Source organism: Annulohypoxylon maeteangense (assembly GCF_022496945.1).
Source record: "Annulohypoxylon maeteangense strain CBS 123835 unplaced genomic scaffold GGS22scaffold_2, whole genome shotgun sequence".
In the NCBI taxonomy this organism is placed as follows: Eukaryota; Fungi; Ascomycota; class Sordariomycetes; order Xylariales; family Hypoxylaceae; genus Annulohypoxylon; species Annulohypoxylon maeteangense.
In genome coordinates this window covers 1511456-1533612 of record NW_025953249.1, presented here as the reverse complement: position 1 = coordinate 1533612, position 22157 = coordinate 1511456, and the positions used below count along the sequence as shown (strand labels likewise).

The 22157-nt window shown below is 47.6% G+C and overlaps 8 protein-coding genes across 8 annotated transcripts; 5 read left to right on the top strand and 3 right to left on the bottom strand.

Annotated features, from left to right (window-relative positions):
- Positions 1-39: 39 nt before the first annotated feature.
- GGS22DRAFT_152897 (glutathione S-transferase protein-like protein) lies at positions 40-1533 on the bottom strand. The gene is made up of 2 exons (XM_047959757.1): positions 919-1533; positions 40-850 (listed from the first exon to the last, which is right to left on the bottom strand). Exons 1-2 carry the CDS (start codon positions 1465-1467, stop codon positions 647-649), a joined length of 753 nt encoding a protein of 250 aa, XP_047822839.1. The 5' UTR covers positions 1468-1533; the 3' UTR covers positions 40-646.
- A 19-nt stretch (positions 1534-1552) lies between these two features.
- On the top strand, positions 1553-3876 carry GGS22DRAFT_65983 (uncharacterized protein). Its single transcript, XM_047967710.1, has 5 exons — positions 1553-2391; positions 2445-2464; positions 2524-2631; positions 2699-3087; positions 3146-3876. The coding sequence occupies exons 1-5, from the start codon at positions 2199-2201 to the stop codon at positions 3513-3515; spliced, it is 1080 nt and encodes a 359-aa protein (XP_047822838.1). The 5' UTR covers positions 1553-2198; the 3' UTR covers positions 3516-3876.
- An 877-nt stretch (positions 3877-4753) lies between these two features.
- Positions 4754-6370, bottom strand: GGS22DRAFT_152894 (cytochrome P450). The gene is made up of 3 exons (XM_047959756.1): positions 6057-6370; positions 5960-6004; positions 4754-5912 (listed from the first exon to the last, which is right to left on the bottom strand). Exons 1-3 carry the CDS (start codon positions 6184-6186, stop codon positions 4930-4932), a joined length of 1158 nt encoding a protein of 385 aa, XP_047822837.1. The 5' UTR covers positions 6187-6370; the 3' UTR covers positions 4754-4929.
- A 988-nt stretch (positions 6371-7358) lies between these two features.
- On the top strand, positions 7359-9837 carry GGS22DRAFT_152891 (uncharacterized protein). The gene has a single exon (XM_047959755.1). The coding sequence runs from the start codon at positions 7780-7782 to the stop codon at positions 9445-9447; it is 1668 nt and encodes a 555-aa protein (XP_047822836.1). The 5' UTR covers positions 7359-7779; the 3' UTR covers positions 9448-9837.
- A 199-nt stretch (positions 9838-10036) lies between these two features.
- On the top strand, positions 10037-11992 carry GGS22DRAFT_65897 (O-methyltransferase-domain-containing protein). Its single transcript, XM_047967709.1, has 3 exons — positions 10037-11028; positions 11087-11199; positions 11261-11992. Exons 1-3 carry the CDS (start codon positions 10311-10313, stop codon positions 11729-11731), a joined length of 1302 nt encoding a protein of 433 aa, XP_047822835.1. The 5' UTR covers positions 10037-10310; the 3' UTR covers positions 11732-11992.
- Positions 11993-14265: 2273 nt separating this feature from the next.
- GGS22DRAFT_184577 (uncharacterized protein) lies at positions 14266-16335 on the top strand (the record flags this gene model as incomplete). The annotated part of the gene is made up of 7 exons (XM_047964200.1): positions 14266-15215; positions 15265-15355; positions 15423-15512; positions 15564-15658; positions 15714-15968; positions 16027-16185; positions 16245-16335. The coding sequence occupies 7 exons, from the start codon at positions 14266-14268 to the stop codon at positions 16333-16335; spliced, it is 1731 nt and encodes a 576-aa protein (XP_047822834.1).
- Positions 16336-16531: 196 nt separating this feature from the next.
- On the bottom strand, positions 16532-18381 carry GGS22DRAFT_152882 (RIO1-domain-containing protein). Its single transcript, XM_047959754.1, has 2 exons — positions 18178-18381; positions 16532-18125 (listed from the first exon to the last, which is right to left on the bottom strand). Exons 1-2 carry the CDS (start codon positions 18238-18240, stop codon positions 16920-16922), a joined length of 1269 nt encoding a protein of 422 aa, XP_047822833.1. The 5' UTR covers positions 18241-18381; the 3' UTR covers positions 16532-16919.
- Positions 18382-18723: 342 nt separating this feature from the next.
- GGS22DRAFT_65880 (26S proteasome regulatory complex, non-ATPase subcomplex, Rpn1 subunit) lies at positions 18724-22141 on the top strand. Its single transcript, XM_047967708.1, has 4 exons — positions 18724-19142; positions 19205-19275; positions 19337-21829; positions 21894-22141. Exons 1-4 carry the CDS (start codon positions 19007-19009, stop codon positions 21918-21920), a joined length of 2727 nt encoding a protein of 908 aa, XP_047822832.1. The 5' UTR covers positions 18724-19006; the 3' UTR covers positions 21921-22141.
- Positions 22142-22157: the final 16 nt, after the last annotated feature.

The window sequence follows — 22157 nt, the reverse complement described above, 5'->3', positions numbered from 1 at the left end:
ATCGTCGAAACGGCGGGGGATCGACACGCCCATCTACGTATTCGGGGGGCTGAAATGCAGGCTCTGTGCGAGGCTGCGTCAACGCGAGCAGCGCGAGGTATCCTGCTGCATGGTACTTCTCTATAGGTGCTGAGTTATTATATTGGTTTTTGCTTTTTCGGGGTTTCTACCTAAATGGGAGTACCATCGATTTGAACGCGGTATGTGCCGAATAGTGCGTCGATGTGATTAGCCATACTGGGAGCCTTCTTTCGAATTATGGTCTGGCTAGGCTGTCAGGCTTGGTCGTTTACCATGTGGGAGCGAACACACACAGAACAAACGTCCTTTTCCGGTATTCGATTCTATGCAGCCTCCCGCGTTAAAATTTGTGGCGCTACTAGGTCTAATCAAAAGTGTAGAAGAAGATACCTGTATCCCTGTTCTATGGCTAATGACGGCATCTAGCATGGGCTGTGAAGGTTAGGCTGGCGTTTTGAAGCCAGTATTTTCTACATCGTGTAAGTTGGAGATAACCTGCAAAATAGCGCGATGATTCTTCATATATTAGGTATCCCTGATACCTTAGACTTATTGCTATCAAGCTACCACTCATATTCATTTTTAAACCGCATGTATGAACTCTCGTCCTTTTTACTGGTAGAAGCTACTCGGCAACTACGTCATTGTCATCGTAGTGCCGGTAGACGCCCCAGTCTTGGTATTTCTGTCTTCTGTTACTGGCAAGGTACGCGGCTATGTTGGGCCGAGCCTTGACGTCTTCCCATAGCTTGAATACCCTATCGTATTTCCCAGTCTCTCTGGCCTGCTTCATTGCCTTGGGGAAAGCGTAGTGCGTACCATCAAGACACTATACTAGGTGATCAATCAAGGGGGAATCTCAAGAATACAACAGGCATGAGGATAGAGAGAACATACCTGGAATAGGACCAAATCGGCGTAGGTGAATGTGTTCCCTAATAGCCATGGCCCCGGGCCCCGCTCCTCGTTCTCTAACACCTTCTGCCAGTACGAGAGGTGAGAAGGTAGGCGATTCTGGACCCATTCCTTACTACGTCTTTTACTTTCCTCTTTCTGGTCTTCCCAAGGTAGCATGACGGCGATGGGGTGGTGGGAGTCGTGCACCTCGTTGCTTAAGCCATCGAGTGCGGTGAGAGCAAGGGCATTCACTCGGTAGAGATCATCATCTTGAGAGCCAGCAAGCCCGAGCTTAGGGCCAAGGTACAGAAGGATATTGGGAGTCTGGGAGATGACAAGGTCTCCATGCTTGAAGAGAGGTGGTGCGAAGTAACGCGGGTTTCCATGGCCGCCACCAGCAAGCCAGGTCGTGACGCGCTGACGGGCTTCATCAAAAGTCAGAAATTGAGTGTCTTGGTAAGGAGCACCGGCTTCCTCAAGGATCAACCGGACATGTTCACCACGGCCCGGAACGCCTGTATAATAGATAAGTTCGTAAGGAGCAGTCATTGTGATATGATGAAAGTTGAGATAGATACGCAGTGATATTTTATCAAGTGTTGATTAGGTATGCTTACTTCTTACTTACTTAGTATTCTTTTGAGCGGAGGGAAACCCGAAATATATCAGCCGTTCCGGGTCCGGGCTGCGCGGGGTAGCTCTTGCCTTGTGGTTTGTTTGTATTTGTGTTACTTGAAAAAAGTGATAATCACACTTAATATTAGGTAGGAGGTACCTAGGACTTTACAAGTTATTATTGCCTTTCCTTTAATTTTAAAAATTTGAGAACATCGTGCATGGACAATTCAACGTCACCCGCATCTCATCACCCCCTTGCTACGGACGCGAAAGCCGGTTGTCCTAATAATGGATTGCGTAAATGAGTCCAGCCTGCAGCAGAAACTCAGGCGATATGTAAGTTGGCTTACTGCTTATCCCACGCCGCGAATAGGATTCAGTGCTCACATTTGGACGTGAGTCTTGGCATTGTCGTCCTCGACTGATTGGTGGTGATCACCTTATGTGGCGCCCGTGTAACACTCACACGTGGAGAGGGGGGTGAAGGGAGCTGAAGAGGTGAAGGGGAGTAGGTGAATGGGTAGCCATTCAGCGTATGGATGTCGCTAGACTCGCGGGAGATATCTTCCATCGTTCTACCTCTACGGCTTTCTCCTTAGCTATTGCGATGGAAAGAAGGCATCACCACCGTCACCTTCATATCCACATCGATCAATGACAAGATGGCTGATAATCCCCTCGACCTCCCAGCTATGGACCCTCCCCCAGGAGAGGTGCAGGACCTTAACAACCCACCAAATAAAAACGATGTGGTCGTCGCAGTTTATACGGTGTGTATTATAATTGTCACTGCCTTCGTCGCTATGCGCCTATACGCCAAGTTCGTCTTCCTGAAAGCTTCACGAATCGAGGACTGTAAGATGTTCCCCCTCCGTCCACATCATGGTTAGAGGCTAACATTTCCATAGATCTCCTAGTGCCGACGTTTGTATGCCTTTAAGTTCCCGACTAGCTAGCTAGTAACTAATATGATAACGCCGCTATTAGGGAATATTCATTGCACATTGTGTATACTGGATTAAAATGAACGGTACGACGGGAAATTTTGTCCACACATGGAATTTTCGCGTTAGGGACCTAGCTCCATTTTATGAAGTTAGTGATTTCCTGTATTCTGTATCCTCATTCGAGTGAGCCGGCTCATTGACAACGTGATATATAGAATGGCTTTTACGGGCTTATGTTCTACGAGACCGTAATGATGACAATCAAGCCACTCATTCTGCTTGAATGGATTCACATATTCATATTAGCTGGGCCGCGCACTGCTTTCAAATGGACATGCTACATTCTGGGGACGATCAACGTCCTCATGTATTTTATCGCCATAATGATCGATGCTGGGTCCTGCAGACCCCGTGCATACTGGTGGGACAAGACGATCGAAGGAGGCACCTGTATCAACACCATAAAGCTCCCAATTGTCACAGGCACTATCAACGCTATTATAGACCTGTTCATCCTACTGTTACCACAGGGAATCATCTGGAGACTTCAGATGTCAAGCAACAAGAGGATCGGCGTCTCCCTCGTCTTTGCCGTGGGTGTTATGTAAGTCCTATCTTAAAAGCCAGATATCCGTACTCCTTGGCTAATGGGAGGTATATAGATCGGTCGCGGCAGCCATTACTCGAACAGTTTTGGGGTATATATATGCCGAATCGGACGATGTTGCCTACAATTTCTCACAAGCTGGCGTCTTTTGTCTCGTTGAAATGACAGCAGCGATTCTTGTCTTCACGGCACCGACTGTGCCAAAGCCGACAACCCACCTGGCTAAGCAAGCTACCAGCTCGATAGACCGGCTTCTTAGGTCTAATCGTAGCGGTTCATTCGCGACCGGGAGCGTGGGTTCGAAGTCCAATATCTACCAACATATCGATGAGCACGGTAATGAGGTGCATCTTGTGAAGTTGAGATCCGCGAAGAGTAAAGCCTCCATTACGACTGGGCCGAAGAGTTCACAGGGTGAGGTATAAGAAGCTCTCTGAGACTTGGGTACCTAGTATTACCTATACCAGCAACAGGACTGACGCCCGGTTCGTTTGACTTCATAATACCCGCTCCCTAGAAACCAACCGACATATAACATAGAGTTCCCTTTCAAGAACATGCTCCCTTTTTTTCTATTTTTTTTCTCTCCCAGCTGCAATGGATTAAAGGGGTTAGTTCGTGGTAGACGCTCTCTCAATAAGGGTCAAGCATTCATTGAATTAGCTTAACGGAACATATAAACCAATGCTGCATTATCTCGGATTTTATAGCTGGAATTGGTATGCTAAAAATCCGAGAAGTCATCGATACAGGTCAAGTTCTGAACGAAAATCTGTTTGACATCTAACTAGATCATCAAGGGAATAACCAAGAGCATGCTCGCCGCGAAGAAGTGGCAGCCAGAGCGACAAGTCGAGCTGTCGGACAACAAGAAGACCGATTGTCAGAACTAGAGGTGTGATGACTGCATGAGTACAGCATATTGCCGGGATCAATGTTGTTAAAAGCAATTTAGGTAACACAACAGGAAGCCACCTAATAAGTACTATTGAAGCAGCCAACAAAATCAATACTAGGAGGTAGGTACGAACTAGGTATAATTGGCAAGGGGGTGTAAGTAGCGTACGAAGTACATATGAGCTCTTTTTATGCCAGGTAAGGTTTCGCTAATAAAACTGGTAGGCTGGTTGGCATTGTACTACCCTGCTACTCTAGCTGCCTAGTCTGCCTAGTCCATAAGGCAATGGCTTCATAAACATCATCTTTGGGTCTAAGTATCGATCGATTCCCGAAGACATGGATTGCGACCCAGATGAACCAGCCTTACGCCGATGGACTGGCATCATGCTCCACACACAATGTCCCTCAAGTCTATCACAAAGATGCGAACCATCCTATTCTTCTATATACACTGTTAGAAATTAGGCTTTGTCATCGACGCCTTAGTCCTAATATGGCGTCAAGATTCGAGCTTACGTGGTTTAGGGATACGGACAGACAGACGAGCCTAGTGATGTCTCAGTTCCGAATAGTACCTACCTCATCAGCCGTCGATCCTAAGGACTAAAGACAGCCGCCGATGTGATTATCTACTCGCTGCGTCTAACCACCTCAAGATAGGTATCCATGGATCGTCTCGATGCATTTATGAGACGAGTAATAAGGCCTGGAACACACAATATCTCGTACCACATGGTAAGCAGTATGCAGGAGTAAGCTTACAGGTATAGGTCGCGGTATATTATAACGTACTGATCTAGAATCGGACCGCCGCGTTGGTAATGGATCGTATCCTCGCTTTTTTTTGACGCGCTTAATCTACCCCACACATATAGATCACCAACGCACCGAGCTATCAGCTATCCGGTGGGCAGGGAGTAATGACTCCCGTCTGACATATCACACTCCATAAACCTTCACCCGAATACCCTGGGAGCCCTTCTGTGGCGTGGGAATAAAATGATCCGCCTCTATCTCGACATCACGCAAACCTGTCTGAAACAGGCTAAGCACGCCGACGTCGTCGCTGAGTGCCGCATCTTTGCTGCCCCAAAGCCTCCAAATATATGACAGTGTCAAATATAACTCACCGTATGCAAGATTGACACCCAAGCAACTGCGGCTGCCTCTGCCAAAACTGGTGAGGTGCCTCTCTAGTTTCTTCCCAGCCTCGCCGAGCCATCGTTCGGCAATGAAACTTTTGCTGCGGGGGAAAATATTCTCGTCGTGGTGGACTTGTACGTTGGTTATGCTCACCGGCGTCTTGGGTGGTATCACCCATACTTTCCCTGTCACATTGTCCGTAAATACTATGGAGTTGTCGGGATCAATACGTTGTGAGCGTGCTGATAGACCGTAGCTTAACCGCAAGCCTTCTTTGATGACTGCTGTCAGATAAGGCAGGCTCTCCAGCGTAGCGAGTGGTACTTTGCCTACGTCATCGGCCGTGGGCATTGCAGTACGCAATTCTTCCTTCAGCTTCTGCAGAGTCTTCGGTTGGCTTAGGAGCCAGAACGTTATCAGCTCCAAGGCTGATGCTGTAGTAAGTGTACCAGCCATAACTATGACTTGAGCATCGTCGGACAACCGATCCACCGTCTTTTCATGAGGTGGAAGTTTTGAGTCTAGTATGGCATGGAATATGGTCGGATGGTCTTTTCCTCTCCATTCATCATTTTCACCAGCTATGATCTTCTCAATCTGCTTTCTAGATGTCTGTTTTTGTTTGAGGAACGACGCTAGCATTGGCAATAACCTCTCCACAGTGGCCTCGGGCAGTGTTTTCATCACGTCATTGATCCATGAAATATGCTTCATGAAATGGATGGAGCTGATACCTGAAAGAGAAGCTTCTCGTGACGAGGGGTCGAAGCCAGGGGATTCTAAAAGTCAATAAGTACCCAAGCGAGAAGTTTCAATGGAGCCTCACCAAGCCTATGGTCGCAGCGCGCGAACGAATAAATATTTACGACATCTTGTTACCATTTTGTCAGCCCCTATTCAATTTAATTATCGTGGAGTATTACCATTTCCCAAGGCCGAGAACATGCAACTTGCGTTCAGTATCTCGCCCGTATCCCTGAGCTCGTTCATTCGCTTCATCATGACGCCAAGCCTCTCCTGTATAACTGGTTGCAGTTTTCTCACATTCACCATACTGAAATACGGCTGAAGAGCGGAGCGACGCTGGCGATGGAGTTCATGATGAATCGTGGAAAAGACACTTAGGTCGAGTCCTATGAACCTTGTGTAACTGGGGTCCTTATCAGACCGTCGCGGAGCAGCAGAACTTGCGTAGATGGTGTCGTAGAAATCCTACCTAATCTAAGTTATTCCCGACAACCTGACTGACAACGCGTATGACCTACTGGATCTGCAATATGGAGTTCCCCTGGTGAGATCCGGACAATCGGCCCATACTTCTTATGCAACTCCATGATTTTGAAAGTATATTGCCCGCCGAGCCACACATCATGGTAGGCTTCGTACCTACAAGAACTCGAAGTTAGTCGTTATTTCAACTAAAAAATAGCTATATACTTACAGATATGTGAGTGCCGCTAGGCGTGGCCCAGGGATGTGCGCTAAAGGGCTGAGATAGGCGCGCCAGATAGCTACACATAGAACCCATCCTATAAACGATGTTACAACAAACGTAGTTTTGACGTATTGGTCCATACCAGGCTGGGATATACTAGGGTAATCTATTTGGTTTGTCTGTAGGTATGAATGCGAAGATACGGGGGGAGAGTGACCCTGTAGCTATAAATATAGATATATTCTGGCTAACACCTATACTCCTTAGGTAGGTACCTAGGTAGACAATACGGCCTATCCACCACCACAGCCATTAAGTACTCAGACCAGGATAGCTCTCTTGCACAAACCTAACTTCTTACACATGACACTAACTTGGATTGCCTTTGTGTAGATACCTATTTACCATTGGACGGAAATACTGGATGGGTCAGACACAGCAAAACCAAGACATATCCAGCCTTAAAACTTGGGGGCTACATGTGCGAACGGAGATCTATCCAGTTATAAATATGGTGTAACCATCACAGCTATACCCCCACGACTCTAGAAGTCCTACCATACCACCACTACGATGTCCTTTTTCCAACAAGGTGATAAAATCAAAGCCACCCTCATTGCGAGAGCTGCTGCGTTATGATTGGCCTTTATCCTATCTTAGCCTCTCTTAGAACGACACAGGTAAGGCTAGAAAGCTGCGCCGGGGCAACGGAACATAGAGAACAGCTGAGGGTTTCAGCTGACTTATCGGCCTAATCTATACGATAGAGTCACTGTCATCATAGGATCGTAAGGCCTAATAATATATAGATCTCCGTAGCTGATATCTTGGTACACCATAAGCCCCTGAAAACATAGGTACCAGAGAGAAAAGGCCATTCTTATCCCGAACTTAAAATATCAACCAACCAACTTGCCAGACGTTAACAGCGGAGGTCAGACGGTTCGCGGGCGATGAAGTTTACGGGGGAAGGATTTTGATCCCTCTCGGACCTAATTTTCTTAAATTTGTGATGGAATAGGTGTATCAATTTGGTGTATGGTAGGCCTAGAGAAACTATTTAGTATTGGCACTGCTTTCGGCCCACTATATCAATCAAACCAGGGTCGAAAGCAATGTTAGAATCCTATTCTGAGTTTCTGCTGAGGACTTCTTCATCACGTGAATGTTGGTTGCTGTCATAAGTTTGAAGTCTTCACTCGTCACTCACAATGACTCCCACGATGCTGGTTTCCCGCCTCATTCCCCACAAGACCCCGTTGCTGAAACGCATATTCCATACAATGCCTAAGCAGTTTAGAGCCGTTTCTACGGTGCGTCAAGTAGAGCCCCATCCCAACAATAGGGAATCGATACGTCCTTCCCATATAACGACCAAAGGTACACTGCCAAAACAGTCTGGATCCTTCTCTCGTCCCTTGGGTGCCCTCGAGAAAATGACCGAAAGTATTAGCGAGGTTAGGGGTTCGACTAACCGCGAACACACCGCATTCTTTACGATCGTCCAAGTTCGTTTCCCGCCAACCTTGACGAACATGGAGGAATATATCGCGAGTGCTTGGGAGGAAGTCGGACGGCAGTTTCCAGTTTTACGCGCTGAAGCCTCTCCCCCCAACAAGTCCGACAGTCATAAACAGCCAATGATTACCCTAAAATCATGGAACGAGTCTAACTTTCGCACCTCGTTTTCGGCGCACCCAGACTGCCCTAACGTCGACGTACTATTCTCCGCCCCGTCCCCAAGAAGGAGTACCGCTACATGTCACTGGCTCCCAGACCCAGGACAGATAGTTATACGAACTTCGCATTGGCGTACTGACGGTTTCGGGCTAGTCCTACTAGCCGAGGCCTTCTTATCCACGCTGGCAAATAAACTGCAAACTGGGCTTGATGTTCATCTGGACAACGATTTGACCGAACCGCCACTAACTGTCCCCTCGACTCTTGAAGATCTGGTCCAAATGTATGTACGAGGCCCGCAGGGTGAGGCATCGGACGCTGATGAGCTGGCGAAGATCTTTGTAGATGGTGGACGAAGTATTGGTTTCCCTACCCGACCAGGTGCCGACACAGCAGCGCCTAGCGTATGTGGACGCGCAGCTCTGCGTATTGATGCAGAGAACACGGCAAACCTTGTCAACGCCTGTCGTGCACAAGGAGTTTCCGTCACCAGCGCTCTAAATGCGGCCGTCATTCGCACCACAGCACGGTTCCCCCAAGATCCAGGAGCGGACTCATACGTTTTCTTCGCACCGGTCGATCTCCGGGGAGCGCTGATAGCAGCTGGGGCTCAAGGGTGCTCGCAGCCAGCCGGTAATTATGTCTCGGGAATGCCGCTACGTATCGACGGAGTAGCTAAACAATTAGAGAATGGTGACAGCATGCCGAGCAAAAGTTTCGGTGAACTGGCACATGAATTGAGAGCTATCTACTCTCAGGACATCACACGTTATAAAAGGCCTGGCGAAGCAGGCGCAAAAACACTAAGTCTTTTGCAGCTGACCGAGCCGTACATCGAAAAGATGACGGAGCTTTTCTCCATGTTTCCCTCGCCGGGATGCCCATTCCCCAGAACACCGGTGATCAGCAGCTTTGGAAAGATGGACGCATTGATAAAGAAGGAATATTGTGGCAGTAGTGACGGTGCGACCGATGCACCAAAACTGTACGTCACGGATTTCTGGGTTAGCTGCGACTGCGCAACGCCGATGATAATATTCAATCCATACAGCTGGTGTGGAGAGTTCACACTCTTAGCGGCCTGGGACGATAGCTACTATAGTAGAGAGTTCGTCATTGACATACTCAAGAAGACTATAGCAGAGCTAAGCGAAGGGTTGGAGATGGGCCAGCTGCCCTATCGAATAACGACTGGTTAGTTGGCACTCCTCAGAGAACCTACATTCCATACCCTCTATATACAAACCCAGCCTCACTCCATCGGGAAAATCGTATGAGATGACTGACTCTGTAACAGGCTGTTACGACGATTCAAAGGACAAGTGAAGAATCGTGCGATTAGACAACTATTTCAAATCGCCAGCTCATCGTCGATCCAACCAAGATTGTAACAAAAGCGATATGTAAAAAGGTGGCTGTAAGATAGTTCCTAATGGTGGAGATGAGACGGGAGGTACACAATCCAGATAGGGATGGGAATGGCATTGTTCGATTTCTTTTTCCGATTTTTGTTACTGCCTCTAAATATGAGTATTATTGTGAGAGCGAAAGGTAGTTGAGTATTTTCTGTGAGTGCTTGTGCTTGTAGGTACTAAATCCGACGGCTGGCAGTACTTCTGCCGACCCACACCATCCCTGCTAATAAGCAAATTAAAGCTTGTGGACCCAATAAACCCCCACTGTCATACACTCCCGAGCGGGGCAAGTGGGGGCCATTATATTATGTCAGCAGACACCCATCTCAACAGGGCTGAAGCGTGATCACTACTTCGTATTTTCTTTCTGTACAGAATACTCCTAATCTCCTACCAACAGCCTTTCCAAGGACCAACAGAATAGGGAACCTTGGAACTACTACGTGTAGTATTATTGCCGTATTAACAGCATGATGCTTACCCCTAATGGCTATAGATACCCACCCGGTAGTGTACCTATCACCTAGATAATGTAGGTAGATATATTCCATTTCCAACATGGAACAGCGAGTTCCGGATGCATTCCCCCCTATCCTTGTATTATGTCTATGTACCCTGTTACCGCTTAGTAGACAATTTGCTTGACAATGGCCCCCATATCGATTCAGCAGGAAGATATCTCGATTATCACAGTTGCCAAACGAATCCTATCTTTGTCTTCACAGATCTGCTTTTATCTGATTGCCAATTCGTTTCCTGAACCAAGTTTTACGGCAGATGAAGGGGATGTCCCAGAGACTCCTGAATATGAAGCCCTTCGCGCACCTTTGAATGATGCGTTGCATGACATATTTCGTCTAGTCAACGGACCGAAGAACACGCTGAAGGAGCTCATCTTCTCACACTATGACCTCGCAGCTCTGCAAGTTGCCCTTGACCGTGGATTTTTCAACCATGTTCCTCTGCCCAAGGCCTCTTCATCGACGAGCATCATGAAGTCGAGCGAAGCTGAGATTGCGCAGAAAACAGGCATGGACGAAGGTCGTACAGGCCGGATCCTGAAAATGCTAGCGACACATCGCATCTTTAAAGAAGTCGAGGATGAGCCTGGGAGCTTTATGCATACAGCTAACTCAGCGTTTCTTTCTCGAAACCCTGAGTTCTATGCCGCAGCTGATATGCAGATGGATGACATGTTCAAAGTTGCGTGCGAGGCATCAGCCATGATTTCCAGTTCACCGTTTGACTTGGATATATCGCGGTCAGTCTTTCATCAGAGATATGGTACCTCAATGTACCAATACTATGAACAGAGGCCAGGAAAGGCACAGAGGTTTGCCAAGGCTATGGGCAGCTGGTCTCGACGTAAGTCAATCACTTTTCTACTCAGTTCATAAGGCGACTCTAAGTTATTGCTACCTAGTAAATCGGCACATCGATGAGCTATACGATGGCTTTCCATGGGAATCCTTGAAGACCGGAAAAGTTGTTGACATCGGTGGTGGGAATGGACACACTTCTGTCGAACTCGCACGCGTGAGTAGATATGTTACAGTGACATGGTGATGTCCTTGTTATGCCGACGAGATAACTGCAGATGTTCCCCTCACTTCAATTCATCGTTCAAGACATCTCACCCCATATGCTTTCTCAGGCGCATCAAGATGTTGGCGACCGTGTCACTTTTCAGCAGCACGACTTCTTCAACCCGCAGCCCGTTCACGACGCATCCGCTTTCATCATACGTCAGTGCCTTCACAACTACAACGATAAGGATGCGGTCAAAATAGTTCGGGCGGTCGTTCCGGCTCTGAAGCGATGCGGCCGCGGTACTCCGTTGCTCATCAGCGATATAATCTTACCCGAGAGCGGCACGACCACCAGGTTTCAAGAGCATCACTTGAGACAGATCGACCTCTGTATGATGGTGCTGCATGGCGCCAAGGAGAGGAGCAAGGAAGATTTCGAGAAGATAATCAAAGAAGCAGACCAGCACCTGGAGATTGTGAATATGTGCAGAAACCCAATGGGCATAGGCTTGCTTGAGGTTCGGTTGAACGTTGAGTAGGTAAGCGAGGGCGAGATACAGCCACGGTCATTTAAATTTTCAACAGGCTCCCTAAGTTGGACATTCTGAAGCATTTGTGGTATGATTGCCTAAACGTCCGCGATAGGAACATGTAAGTTGTTTAAACATGATGTCAATTCGACCTGTAAGTACCTACCTAGGTATCAAAACATGTTCCACTATCCTAGAGGGCGTCGTTTCGAAGGAGATACTTGTTCATTGGCCTCATGAGTGACTTGGACTTATTCCGAGAAAGGGCGAATCTAGCTGAATATAGGATCAAACTTAACTTACGAAGTACAATCGTCTATCCAGGGGCTCCAATGCCATAACATAACATCTGCACGGCATTGATTGTTTTTAATATTATACGAGCTTAGCACACCGATGGTCTAATACTAAGATTTCACGTCGTTTTAAACCAAAGTTTCGTTCTCTATGTCTTCTTTTTTTACCCCAAGAATGTGTAGCTCAATAATTGCATACCCCTATATTTCCCCCTTTCGTCATATTGCTAGTAAAAAGATGGCTATATTTAAAAGTCGTTGCTTTCAGTATAATTAAGTCCTGTGCATCTATTAATAAGCCTAATATAAGGAGAATATTGTATAGTACGATGTCTAGGGAGAATACGGAAATATCTACGAACTCTGTAAAAATGCTAACTAACGCAGAGGTACCTTTGTAGATGTATATCAACTGTTAATTTTCGTGCAGATCACAGGTATTAGCATCGCTCAGCGATGAGACTGATAAAAGGGACGATTAATTATGAATATGGTTGATTCGTGTATTAACTTAATGCCCTGTAGTCAACGAGTACATAGGTAGGTATTATGTATGTATTTTCATGATGACGATGAAGAACTTCTAATGTTATACAAAAAGGTACTTAAGTTTGCATATAAATCCACACATATCCACACGTATTTGTACTTGTGGATTTGGTACGTATCTCACAAGTATCTTTGTACCGACGACAATGTTGAATATATTTTTTGAAGTACGATTTTGGACAATCTGCGTAGGAGTCGTCACCCACCATCCTACTACTTCTACTGATTAGCTACGGATACTTGGAAATCTTTTATTCTCGTAAATCTTCCTGTCTTTCTATTCTTTCCATCAATTTTGTCACACTTCCGTCCCCGGATCCCAACAGGATCATAATTGTTCTCTGCAACTTACACCTTCCGATCTTTCACACTTTCACTTATCTTCTGATACTAAGCATACTTGGGCAAGCATCTTAGGACAAGCATCTTTAGTTGTCCTATCCATCGACCGTCAAGTCACCTTCGCACTATTACGTCTTCAACTTTCTAAGGCAATTGCATCCAAACGCCTTCACTGACGCCTTCCGTCTTGGACAATTTTGCGACTACCCAAAAACAACCAGGAAACTCCTACACGCTTTCCAACTATTCTTCAAGTAAGCATCGACCTAGCATCGACCTTCGACGCAGGTAAGTACGATCTTTTTTATGTAATACCTTTCCATTATTTCTCCACCCATGATATCTCCCTTTTCTTCTTCTTCACTCTCTTCAGTCTTTCGTTTCCTTTTCACACTACCCTTACACTTGGTTCTCCAGCATAGCATCAACTCATCCAACTCACGATCTCTTCGTTTTCAATCTTGCTCTCTAGCTACTCTATCTTACTCGTTCCCACTCGCTTCATCCCAATCGTCTTGGTTCTAGCATTGGCATTACCAGCCAGAATTTCCAAGGTTGGTTGAGTGTTCGTTCTTATTCTTGGTAAACACCTTTGACTACTATACACATTCACTTTTTTGGCTTTTTTCTACGCACCCCAAGCCACAAGACCAGTCAAGGCACAACATGGTTCCCTCGAGGCATACCCATGATCACTACATGAACATTATCATACTAACATACAACCCTATACCCCTATCTCTAACCAATCCCCAACACCGTCTTAATTATTTTTTACCTTTTTAAAACACTGGTTTAATCACATCGTTAATGCTTCCCTTTCGTGTAATTTCTCTTCGTCTATCTCTTACTCGTTTTCCTTGTCCTGGCCGTCTAATAACTGATTAGCTTAGCAACGTGCGAGTTTCCCCCTTTTCCACTTACATCATCTCTTTCAAACCAAAGCTAACTCGTCTTTTGACAGGTATCTTCCACGTCCTGCTACCAGTCTCGACCAATACAACGCTTTGTACGAGGTCTGTACTCCCTCCCTCGTTCACAAACCCATCGACGACTTCCTAGTACACTTATTACCAACAAGTCATGGATTTCTATACGCACCCAACACTAGCAGACCCATCATTTCGTATAAATCCTAGACCAGCCAGAACGATTCTTTCAATATCATTCAATCTTCCACGCTCTTCCTAAAACAATTATCAGTGCCATCAAACTTCCTTATAATGCTCGTGTTTTCCCTTTATTTATCTTGTCTACTCTTCATTATCATGGATTGTCGTTAACTAATATCGTGCAAAATTTACTGACACCATACACTTCTACAGCAGTCTATTGACTTATTCTAAATCCATCACAATGCCTGGTCCTAGTGACAACGAGCATTCACCGTTTAACGGTCATATGCCAGTACGTATCTCCGAGCTTACGGATGCAGAGAGAGCCGAGTTTCGGGCTCTCGTTGCAACTCGTGACAATGAAGAGGCTCATGATGGCTACCAGGCTTCGGCCCAGGTTGCCCACGATGGCGCCAACGACAATGGTATCCAGAGCCACGCTGTCGCCGAAGCCAATATGAACGCCATGATGAACCAGTTTGGCGGTCTTGGTATTAACGGAATTCCCCACATCCCGGGAATGATGCCCATGACCACTCAGGATGGTCGTATCATTCAAGTCGCCATTTCCCCCTCGATGGCTTCTGGTGTCCCCACTTACGGCATTCCAACTCTTGGTTATGCGCCAGCTCAGCCCGAGGGTTACGCAGGTGGTACTCCATACATCGTTCAGCCTGGTTATGCTAACCCAGCCCACATGTATTTTCCGTACACGCCATCGCGCACTGGCATGAGCCACGAGCGTACTGAGACTAGTTCTCGAGATGTTCCGGGTCTAGACATTCGACGTTCGTCGTACTCTACTAATGAGTCTACCCCGGCCACGCCTTTCCTCGGAAGTATGGCCTCTCGGGACCAGGGTCCTCGTGTCACGGTCTTTGATCGTTCTACGTACACGACCCCTTCGCCTCACCAGATTGTGGCTGCCGAGGCTCTTCAGGAGCCCAAGTCCCCTCTCCTCGATCGAGAGCCTAGCATTCCTTTCGCCATTCCGGCTGTCTTTACTCCGGCAGAGAATATGAAGACTCTCGAACAGAGCCTTGTTAACCCCCTGCCCGGAAACCGCAACGTCTACATCCGCGGTTTCCACCCCACCACGGATGACACGCTTCTTTTGAAGTATGCGGAACGCTTTGGCAAGGTAGAGACGTCTAAGGCTATTATTGATGCTAGCACTGGAGCTTGCAAGGGGTAAGCAATTCATAATAATATTAGAAGCGTTAATTAACACAAGATCTAGCTTCGGTTTTGCCAAGTTCTATGATGTTCGCGATTCAGAGAATTGTATTCGCGGCTTCTATCGTCGAGGCTACGAAGTCGGCTTTGCAAGAGTTAGTACTTCCCGCTTATAGCTGGGCGACGACTTGCACCTATCGATCAAAGGCTAACAGATATTAGGAGTCGTTCAACTCCCGACTTCGCCAAGAGGGCGATCCTGACACCACGAACTTGTATTTGTCTAACCTTCCCAGAGGCTGGAGAGAACTTGTAAGGTGCCCATTATTCTTTGCAAGACTTGTCATCTAACAGCCCCCGTAGGAGATCAATACTCTCTTCCAGAACTTTTTGGTCCTATCCAGCAAGGTCCTGGAGGACCAGGTTACGCACGTCAGCCGAGGTGTCGGTTTCGCTCGGTAAGATTAAGTTTGAAAAATATTTAACGATTTAAATATCTAACTTTGCTCTTAGATTTGAATCTCGCGAAGTCTGTGACAGTATTATTAAGCATTTCCAGGGCATGCTTCTCGGTCGTGAGAACCTCCCGCTACAGATTCGCTATGCGGATTCGCAGCGACAGAAGGAGCTCAAGCGAGTTACGGCTAAGCGCCGTCAGTGGCGTACCAACGAGTATAATGTCAGCGCTTACGGCACGACTCTTGTGGGAGCAGGCCCTTCTCATGGACCTCCTTATCGTCACAATGGTGGTGCTGGAGGTGGCCAAGGGTAAGTTTCCGGCTTCGCACGGTGTTCCTTCATAAATTGGCTAACGTTGTATCTCTAGAGGCAATTCTCAACGAGCAATGCTGGCTGCTCAGCAGAACGGCCCTCAGCAGCAGAATGGCTCCCAACAGCAGGGTGGCGCTCAGCAGCAGGAAGGTACTCAGGGTCGTCGTCCTCATGGCAGTGGTACTTGGACCGGTATGGTTGATACAACTCGCCGGTATGATCGCCGTGGACGTCACCACCGCAAACGTCATTGAAGAACTAATATCGTGCTAGGACCGGCGAAGACGTCGAAATTCGAGTCGAGTCCCCGCTGGTCGCACACGGTAGTAACCAATCATCCCCTGTGAAGCAAGAGAAGGAGTAATGGTGGTCTTCTCAGTATTGTTGACCACCTTGTACTGGTGTACTTTTGTACTCCTTCTCTTATTTTTGTGGCAGGTGTCTTGCCGATAGGACATCGTTGCCGTAGTGGTTTTATGGGTGGTATGATATGGTGTCCGGATGGGACGATCTGAGTTTGTTTCCGTTGTTGTTTGTTTTGAGATCCAGTTTTCTTCTATCCCCTTTCTTTTTTCTGACTTCTAAAGTCGAGTTGGTATGTCGCACCCGATCATCAGAACGCTTAATAGTGTACGATACAAGGAAAAGTGTATCAACGGCAGGTTGTGGCAAGTTTTACCTTCTCATTTTTACCCATACGTCATTAATCTTCCATCCCACAGCAGAGAATTGGCGAATGCAGTTAGTTAGGGAGACATCAATATGAGATCATGGTGTCTAAAATGTTTTTACAGTAATTTTCTGTTTGTGATCGTAGGTAGGATTAGTGAACACGTGTGGCAGCATGATAGAGCATGCGGTTGACACCTATGCACATCGTTATTTATGAAATACGGCATTGTGTGAATGGGGTATCAATTGAGCTCATCTTAAGTGGCTATTCGGTGATCACGTCTCATTTCCAATTGAAAGTTTACTCAAGCCTATTATAGAGGCGTTGGCTCCTTGATCATCACCCACAGTATTCGACTCGTCTGCTTCTGTATCTTCATCGTCGTTTTCGTCTTCGTCTTCATCTTCATTCTCGTCTTCACTCGTTGATGAAGCGTCGTATTCTCCTCCCGAACCGGCCTGTTCCCTCGTCGCTTGTTGTTCCCTGATGGCGGCCTCTAAGTCCTTAAGTGCCTTCTTTGAAAAGCCTGATGCCTCGACCGCAGCATCGAGCCTCTTGGCCCCGTCTTTTCCTACCGTCTTCTTGGCATCTTTAAAGAACGGCCCTGGCTGTGTGCCGACGAAGTGGAAGCGCCGCTCGAAGAACCTCTTGACACAGTTGACGTCGCGATCAAAGTACATTTCGGCATTCTGGTGGTCCATGGATACCATCTGGGGAAAATCGATTAAGATAGGTATCACAGTGGACTTTTCCTTCTCTTGCTGCTCCTCCGCTGGCCCCTTCTCTACTTCCTTGCCCTTGGCGGAGGGTTCCGGCTTTTCTGATTCCTCCTTGATTAGGATGTTGAATTCGTTGAAGTCACCGTGAATCAACCCGTGCCGCGCTAGGCGTAGGATTAGGGATATTAACTCGGCGTATAGGGCGGCGGGGTCCGGGATCTGCGAGACTTGGCGGAGGGGGAAGGCGTCGATGAGCTCCATGAGCACGGTGTGCCGGCTCTGCGACAACGGCTTCGGAACGGGAAACCCTTCCTCCCGCAGCGCGCACATGAATGCGTACTCCTTCTCGGCAGCTAGTCGTGAAAGGTACATCCAACTGCCGCCCTGCCGCTTGCGCAGGTAGTCCCGGTTGGACTTCACGGTGCGGAAGGAGATCCGACCCAGTCGGTGGATCTTCAGGACCCGCTGCGACCCCGTCTCGTCCGCTACTACTAGGATATCGCTCTCCTTGCCCACCCCGATCCGGTTCCCCACGCTGTACACCTCCTTGCGCGAGGCGTACGTGTGCAGCGCGAGGTAGTCGACGCCGCCGTAGGTCAGGCGGTATCCGTCGTACTTGGCTTCTTTGACGCGCGCGATGAGCCCGACTTTGGCGAGTGCTGAGATTGATTTGTGTACGCGGCTTGCGCCGCCCCGAAGCTTGGAGAGGGATTCGATTAGGGGCGTTGGGATTAGTTCGTGGTTGCGGCTGCCGATTTCGCACTATGGGGTTGGTTGTTAGTTGGGTTGGAGTTGGGATAGGGGAGGTCCGTACGGCTGTGAGGACTCGCCAATCCTCGGCTGTGAGATGCCGCATGGCTTTCGTATCGAGCTTCATGACGGCGGGTTCCTCGTTGTTTACGAGGTGGTATGATGGATCTGGTTGTAGTCTGACTTGCTGGTGATGTTGACTAAACTGGGAGACGAGATATCTGAATCGGGAGAATAGTGTTTGTCGGTCGCACACTTATTAACGAAGTTGGATGTCGAATTAGTAGAATAACCAGAATAACCCCACCAAGTTCTACACAAAAATCTGGGTGATAATCTTATCGTCGATAAGATAAGGTTCGTCAAGTATGTACCCTGATGTACAGAGAAGTTAAGGGTTTAGTGAATCCGTTTCTATTGGCCGAGTTTCTTTTTTTATCAGCTTCTGATTGGATCAAAATTCACTGTCGGTACGAAATACTGATTGGTTAGTTCGACATCAATAAATCGGAAGGCTGTGGCATTGTCAAAAGCACTGACCACCTAAAAATAAGACTAAGCAATAGGCGGCAGAGCAGTCGCGTACCTAATAGTAAACCCTTCCGCCTTGCCTTGGGGAAGCTTCGACCCGACCTGTCGATTAAGCAGCTTTCGCTTTAAGAAAGCTTATCCGATTTCCATCGTTAAATAAAACACACACCAACAAACCAAAACAAACTCAATCATTTCTCCCCCGCCGTGGACATTAAATTGCCCGATCATATTAATATTTAACTTGTCTACATACACTACCACGACTGAATTTCTTCATCTGAGAAACCGTCGCCTCGGAGCTTATTCTATACTTTTTGTCTTAGCTGCTACGTTCACCTTCTCCCTCGACGACGACCACCATGGCGAAAACTAAACGTGGCGGGGATGCCCACGGAGGATCGGCCGAGGCAGTTGAGAAAAAGGCTGAAGAGGATAAGAAAAACACAGATGGCCAGCCTCAAGCTAACGGCAAGAAAGATGAGGACAAGATCGGTTGTGTGTTTTCTCCCCGCTAATTAGATGCTAGAATTTGTTTGCCCATGCTAACATGTATGCAGCTGCGGAGGAGTTGAGCGAGGAAGACCAGCAACTCAAGAGTGAGCTTGACATGTTTGTCGAGCGATTAACAGTATGACAAATGTGCTCCGACCTATTAATACATCATCTGGAAGCGCTAATGTAATTCGCAGGAATCCGATGCATCCCTCTACAAGCCGGCCTTGGAGGCCATGAAGAATTCCATCAAGACTTCGACATCCTCCATGACTGCAGTACCGAAACCCTTGAAGTTCCTCAGACCCCACTACCCGACTATGACAAAACTCTACGAAGAGTGGCCTGAGGGCGATGACAAATCCTCGTTGGCGGATGTCTTATCGGTCATAGGTATGACCTTTTCAGACGAAGACCGCCAAGACACCCTGAAGTTCCGTTTACTATCACCGACGGAAGACATAGGATCGTGGGGCCATGAATATGTGCGTCATCTGGCCTTGGAGATTGGCGAGGTTTACGGAAAACGGGTCGCTGTGGAGGAACCCGTTAAAGATCTAATAGATCTCGCATTGGTCCTCGTGCCCTTATTCTTGAAGAGCAACGCCGAGGCTGATGCTGTCGATCTTATGAGCGAGCTCGAGATTATCGAAGAGCTACCCAAGTTCGTCGACGAGAACACCTACTCCCGTGTCTGCTTATACCTTGTCAGCATGGTCAACCTCCTAACCTATCCGGAAAACGATCAATTTCTGCGAACTGCATATACGATCTACATGGCCTATAAGGAACTGACCCCGGCTATGAATATCGCTATCAGGCTCAATGACATCGACCTCATCACCAATGTCTTCGACTCTACAGAGGATCCGGCGCTAAAGAAGCAGATGGGTTTCTTGATTGGCCGTCAGAAGAGCTGGGTTAACGTACACAGAAACACCCACGCTTCGCCAGAAGATATGCAGGACATAGAAGATACCGTTTCAAACGTCAAGTTGGCCGAGTACTTCAAGGTTCTAGGCAAAGAATTGAACATTCTCGAACCTAAGACCACGGAAGATATCTACAAGAGCCATCTGGAGAGCACCCGTGTAGCTGGCATGACGAATCTAGACTCTGCGCGACACAATCTAGCCGCTGCATTCGTCAATGGATTCGTCAACGCCGGCTTCGGCAACGATAAAATGATGCTCGTGGAAGAGGACAAGGAGTCCTGGGTGTGGAAGACGAAGGATGAAGGTATGGTATCAACCGTGGCCTCCCTCGGGACTCTACTTATGTGGGATGTTGAAAATGGACTCGATAAGATCGATAAATACACCTACTCTGGAGAGCCCCTGATTGTGGCAGGCAGTATGCTCGCTATTGGCATCATGACCTCAGGTGTTCGCATGGACAGCGACCCTAGTATAGCGCTACTCGCTGACCCGGAAAAGCTTGAACATAAGAATCCTCTTATACGAATAGCTGCCATCATGGGACTTGGGCTTTCCTACGCAGGCTCGCATAAGGAAGAGGTGTTGGAGCACTTGTTACCCATTGTTACAAACCCGGATAGCGATATGCAGACCGCCGCAATGGCCGCTCTGGCTTGTGGCATGACGTGTGTTGGCTCTGCCAACCCGCTGGCGACTGAGGAGATCATGAGTGTTCTTATGGACGAAGACCGTGGAAACCAGTTTTCTGATAAGTGGGTTCGATTCTTAGCCTTGGGTCTCGGCCTTCTCTTCTTTGGTCGCCAAGAAGAAGTCGATGTTATTCTAGAGACTCTCAAGGCAGTTTCTCACCCTATGGCCAAGCCAACTGCCATTCTTTGCGAGGTTTGTGCCTGGGCTGGTACTGGAGCTGTGTTGAAGATCCAAGAACTACTACATATCTGCAACGAGCATATCGACCCTGACTCAGATGATAAGAAGGGCGAGGAGTTATTGCAAATGTATGCGGTTCTCGGAATTGCGCTAGTTGCGATGGGCGAAGAAGTCGGACAAGAGATGGTTCTGAGACAATTTGGTCATCTGATGCACTATGGCGAGGCCAACATTCGGCGTGTCGTGCCGTTGGCTATGGGTTTGATTAGCCCTAGCAACCCACAGATGAAGGTCTACGATACACTATCCCGGTACAGTCACGACAATGACAATGATGTCGCGATAAATGCAATCTTTGCCATGGGATTGCTCGGCGCCGGCACGAACAACGCCAGATTAGCACAGCTTCTTCGACAATTAGCCAGCTACTACCACAGAGACCAAGAATCATTGTTCATGGTTCGTATTGCGCAAGGTCTCTTACACATGGGCAAGGGCACCATGTCTCTTAGCCCCTTCCACACAGATCGACAGATCCTGTCACGAGTGGCGACATCAGGTCTGCTCGCCATTCTCGTCGCCATGATCGACGCCAAGCAATTCGTGACTTCCAATTCCCACTACCTCCTATACTTCCTCATCACCGCCATGCATCCCCGCTTCCTCGTTACGCTAGATGAGGGCCTCAACCCCTTGACGGTCAATGTCCGCGTTGGTCAAGCCGTTGATGTGGTCGGTCAGGCAGGTCGACCCAAGACGATCACCGGATGGCAGACACAAAGCACGCCTGTGCTTCTAGCATACGGCGAGCGAGCGGAACTTGAGGACGAGCAATACATCAGTCTCAGCAGCACACTAGAAGGACTAGTGATTCTTCGCAAGGTAAGTCCTCATTAACCCTTAGCATTAATATATTCCAATGCATCTCGTACTAATATGCCACTAGAATCCGGACTGGGACGATGGAAAATAGGCAATTGGGAGGAGTTGACATTGACTAAAAACTATCTCGTCGTTTGCCCGACACGTAAAGGTCAGGCTTAACTGGTAGGAGGCTGGTTGTCAAGTCGGTGAAACTTGTACTATTAAACGGCAAATAATGCATCGCCGAGCATCGCAAAGTTAGAGTGCGACCTCGCTCCAGGTCAATGCATTATAAAATGATGGAAACAATCGAAACTTTCATCTTCTGTACTTGATGATATGTTTA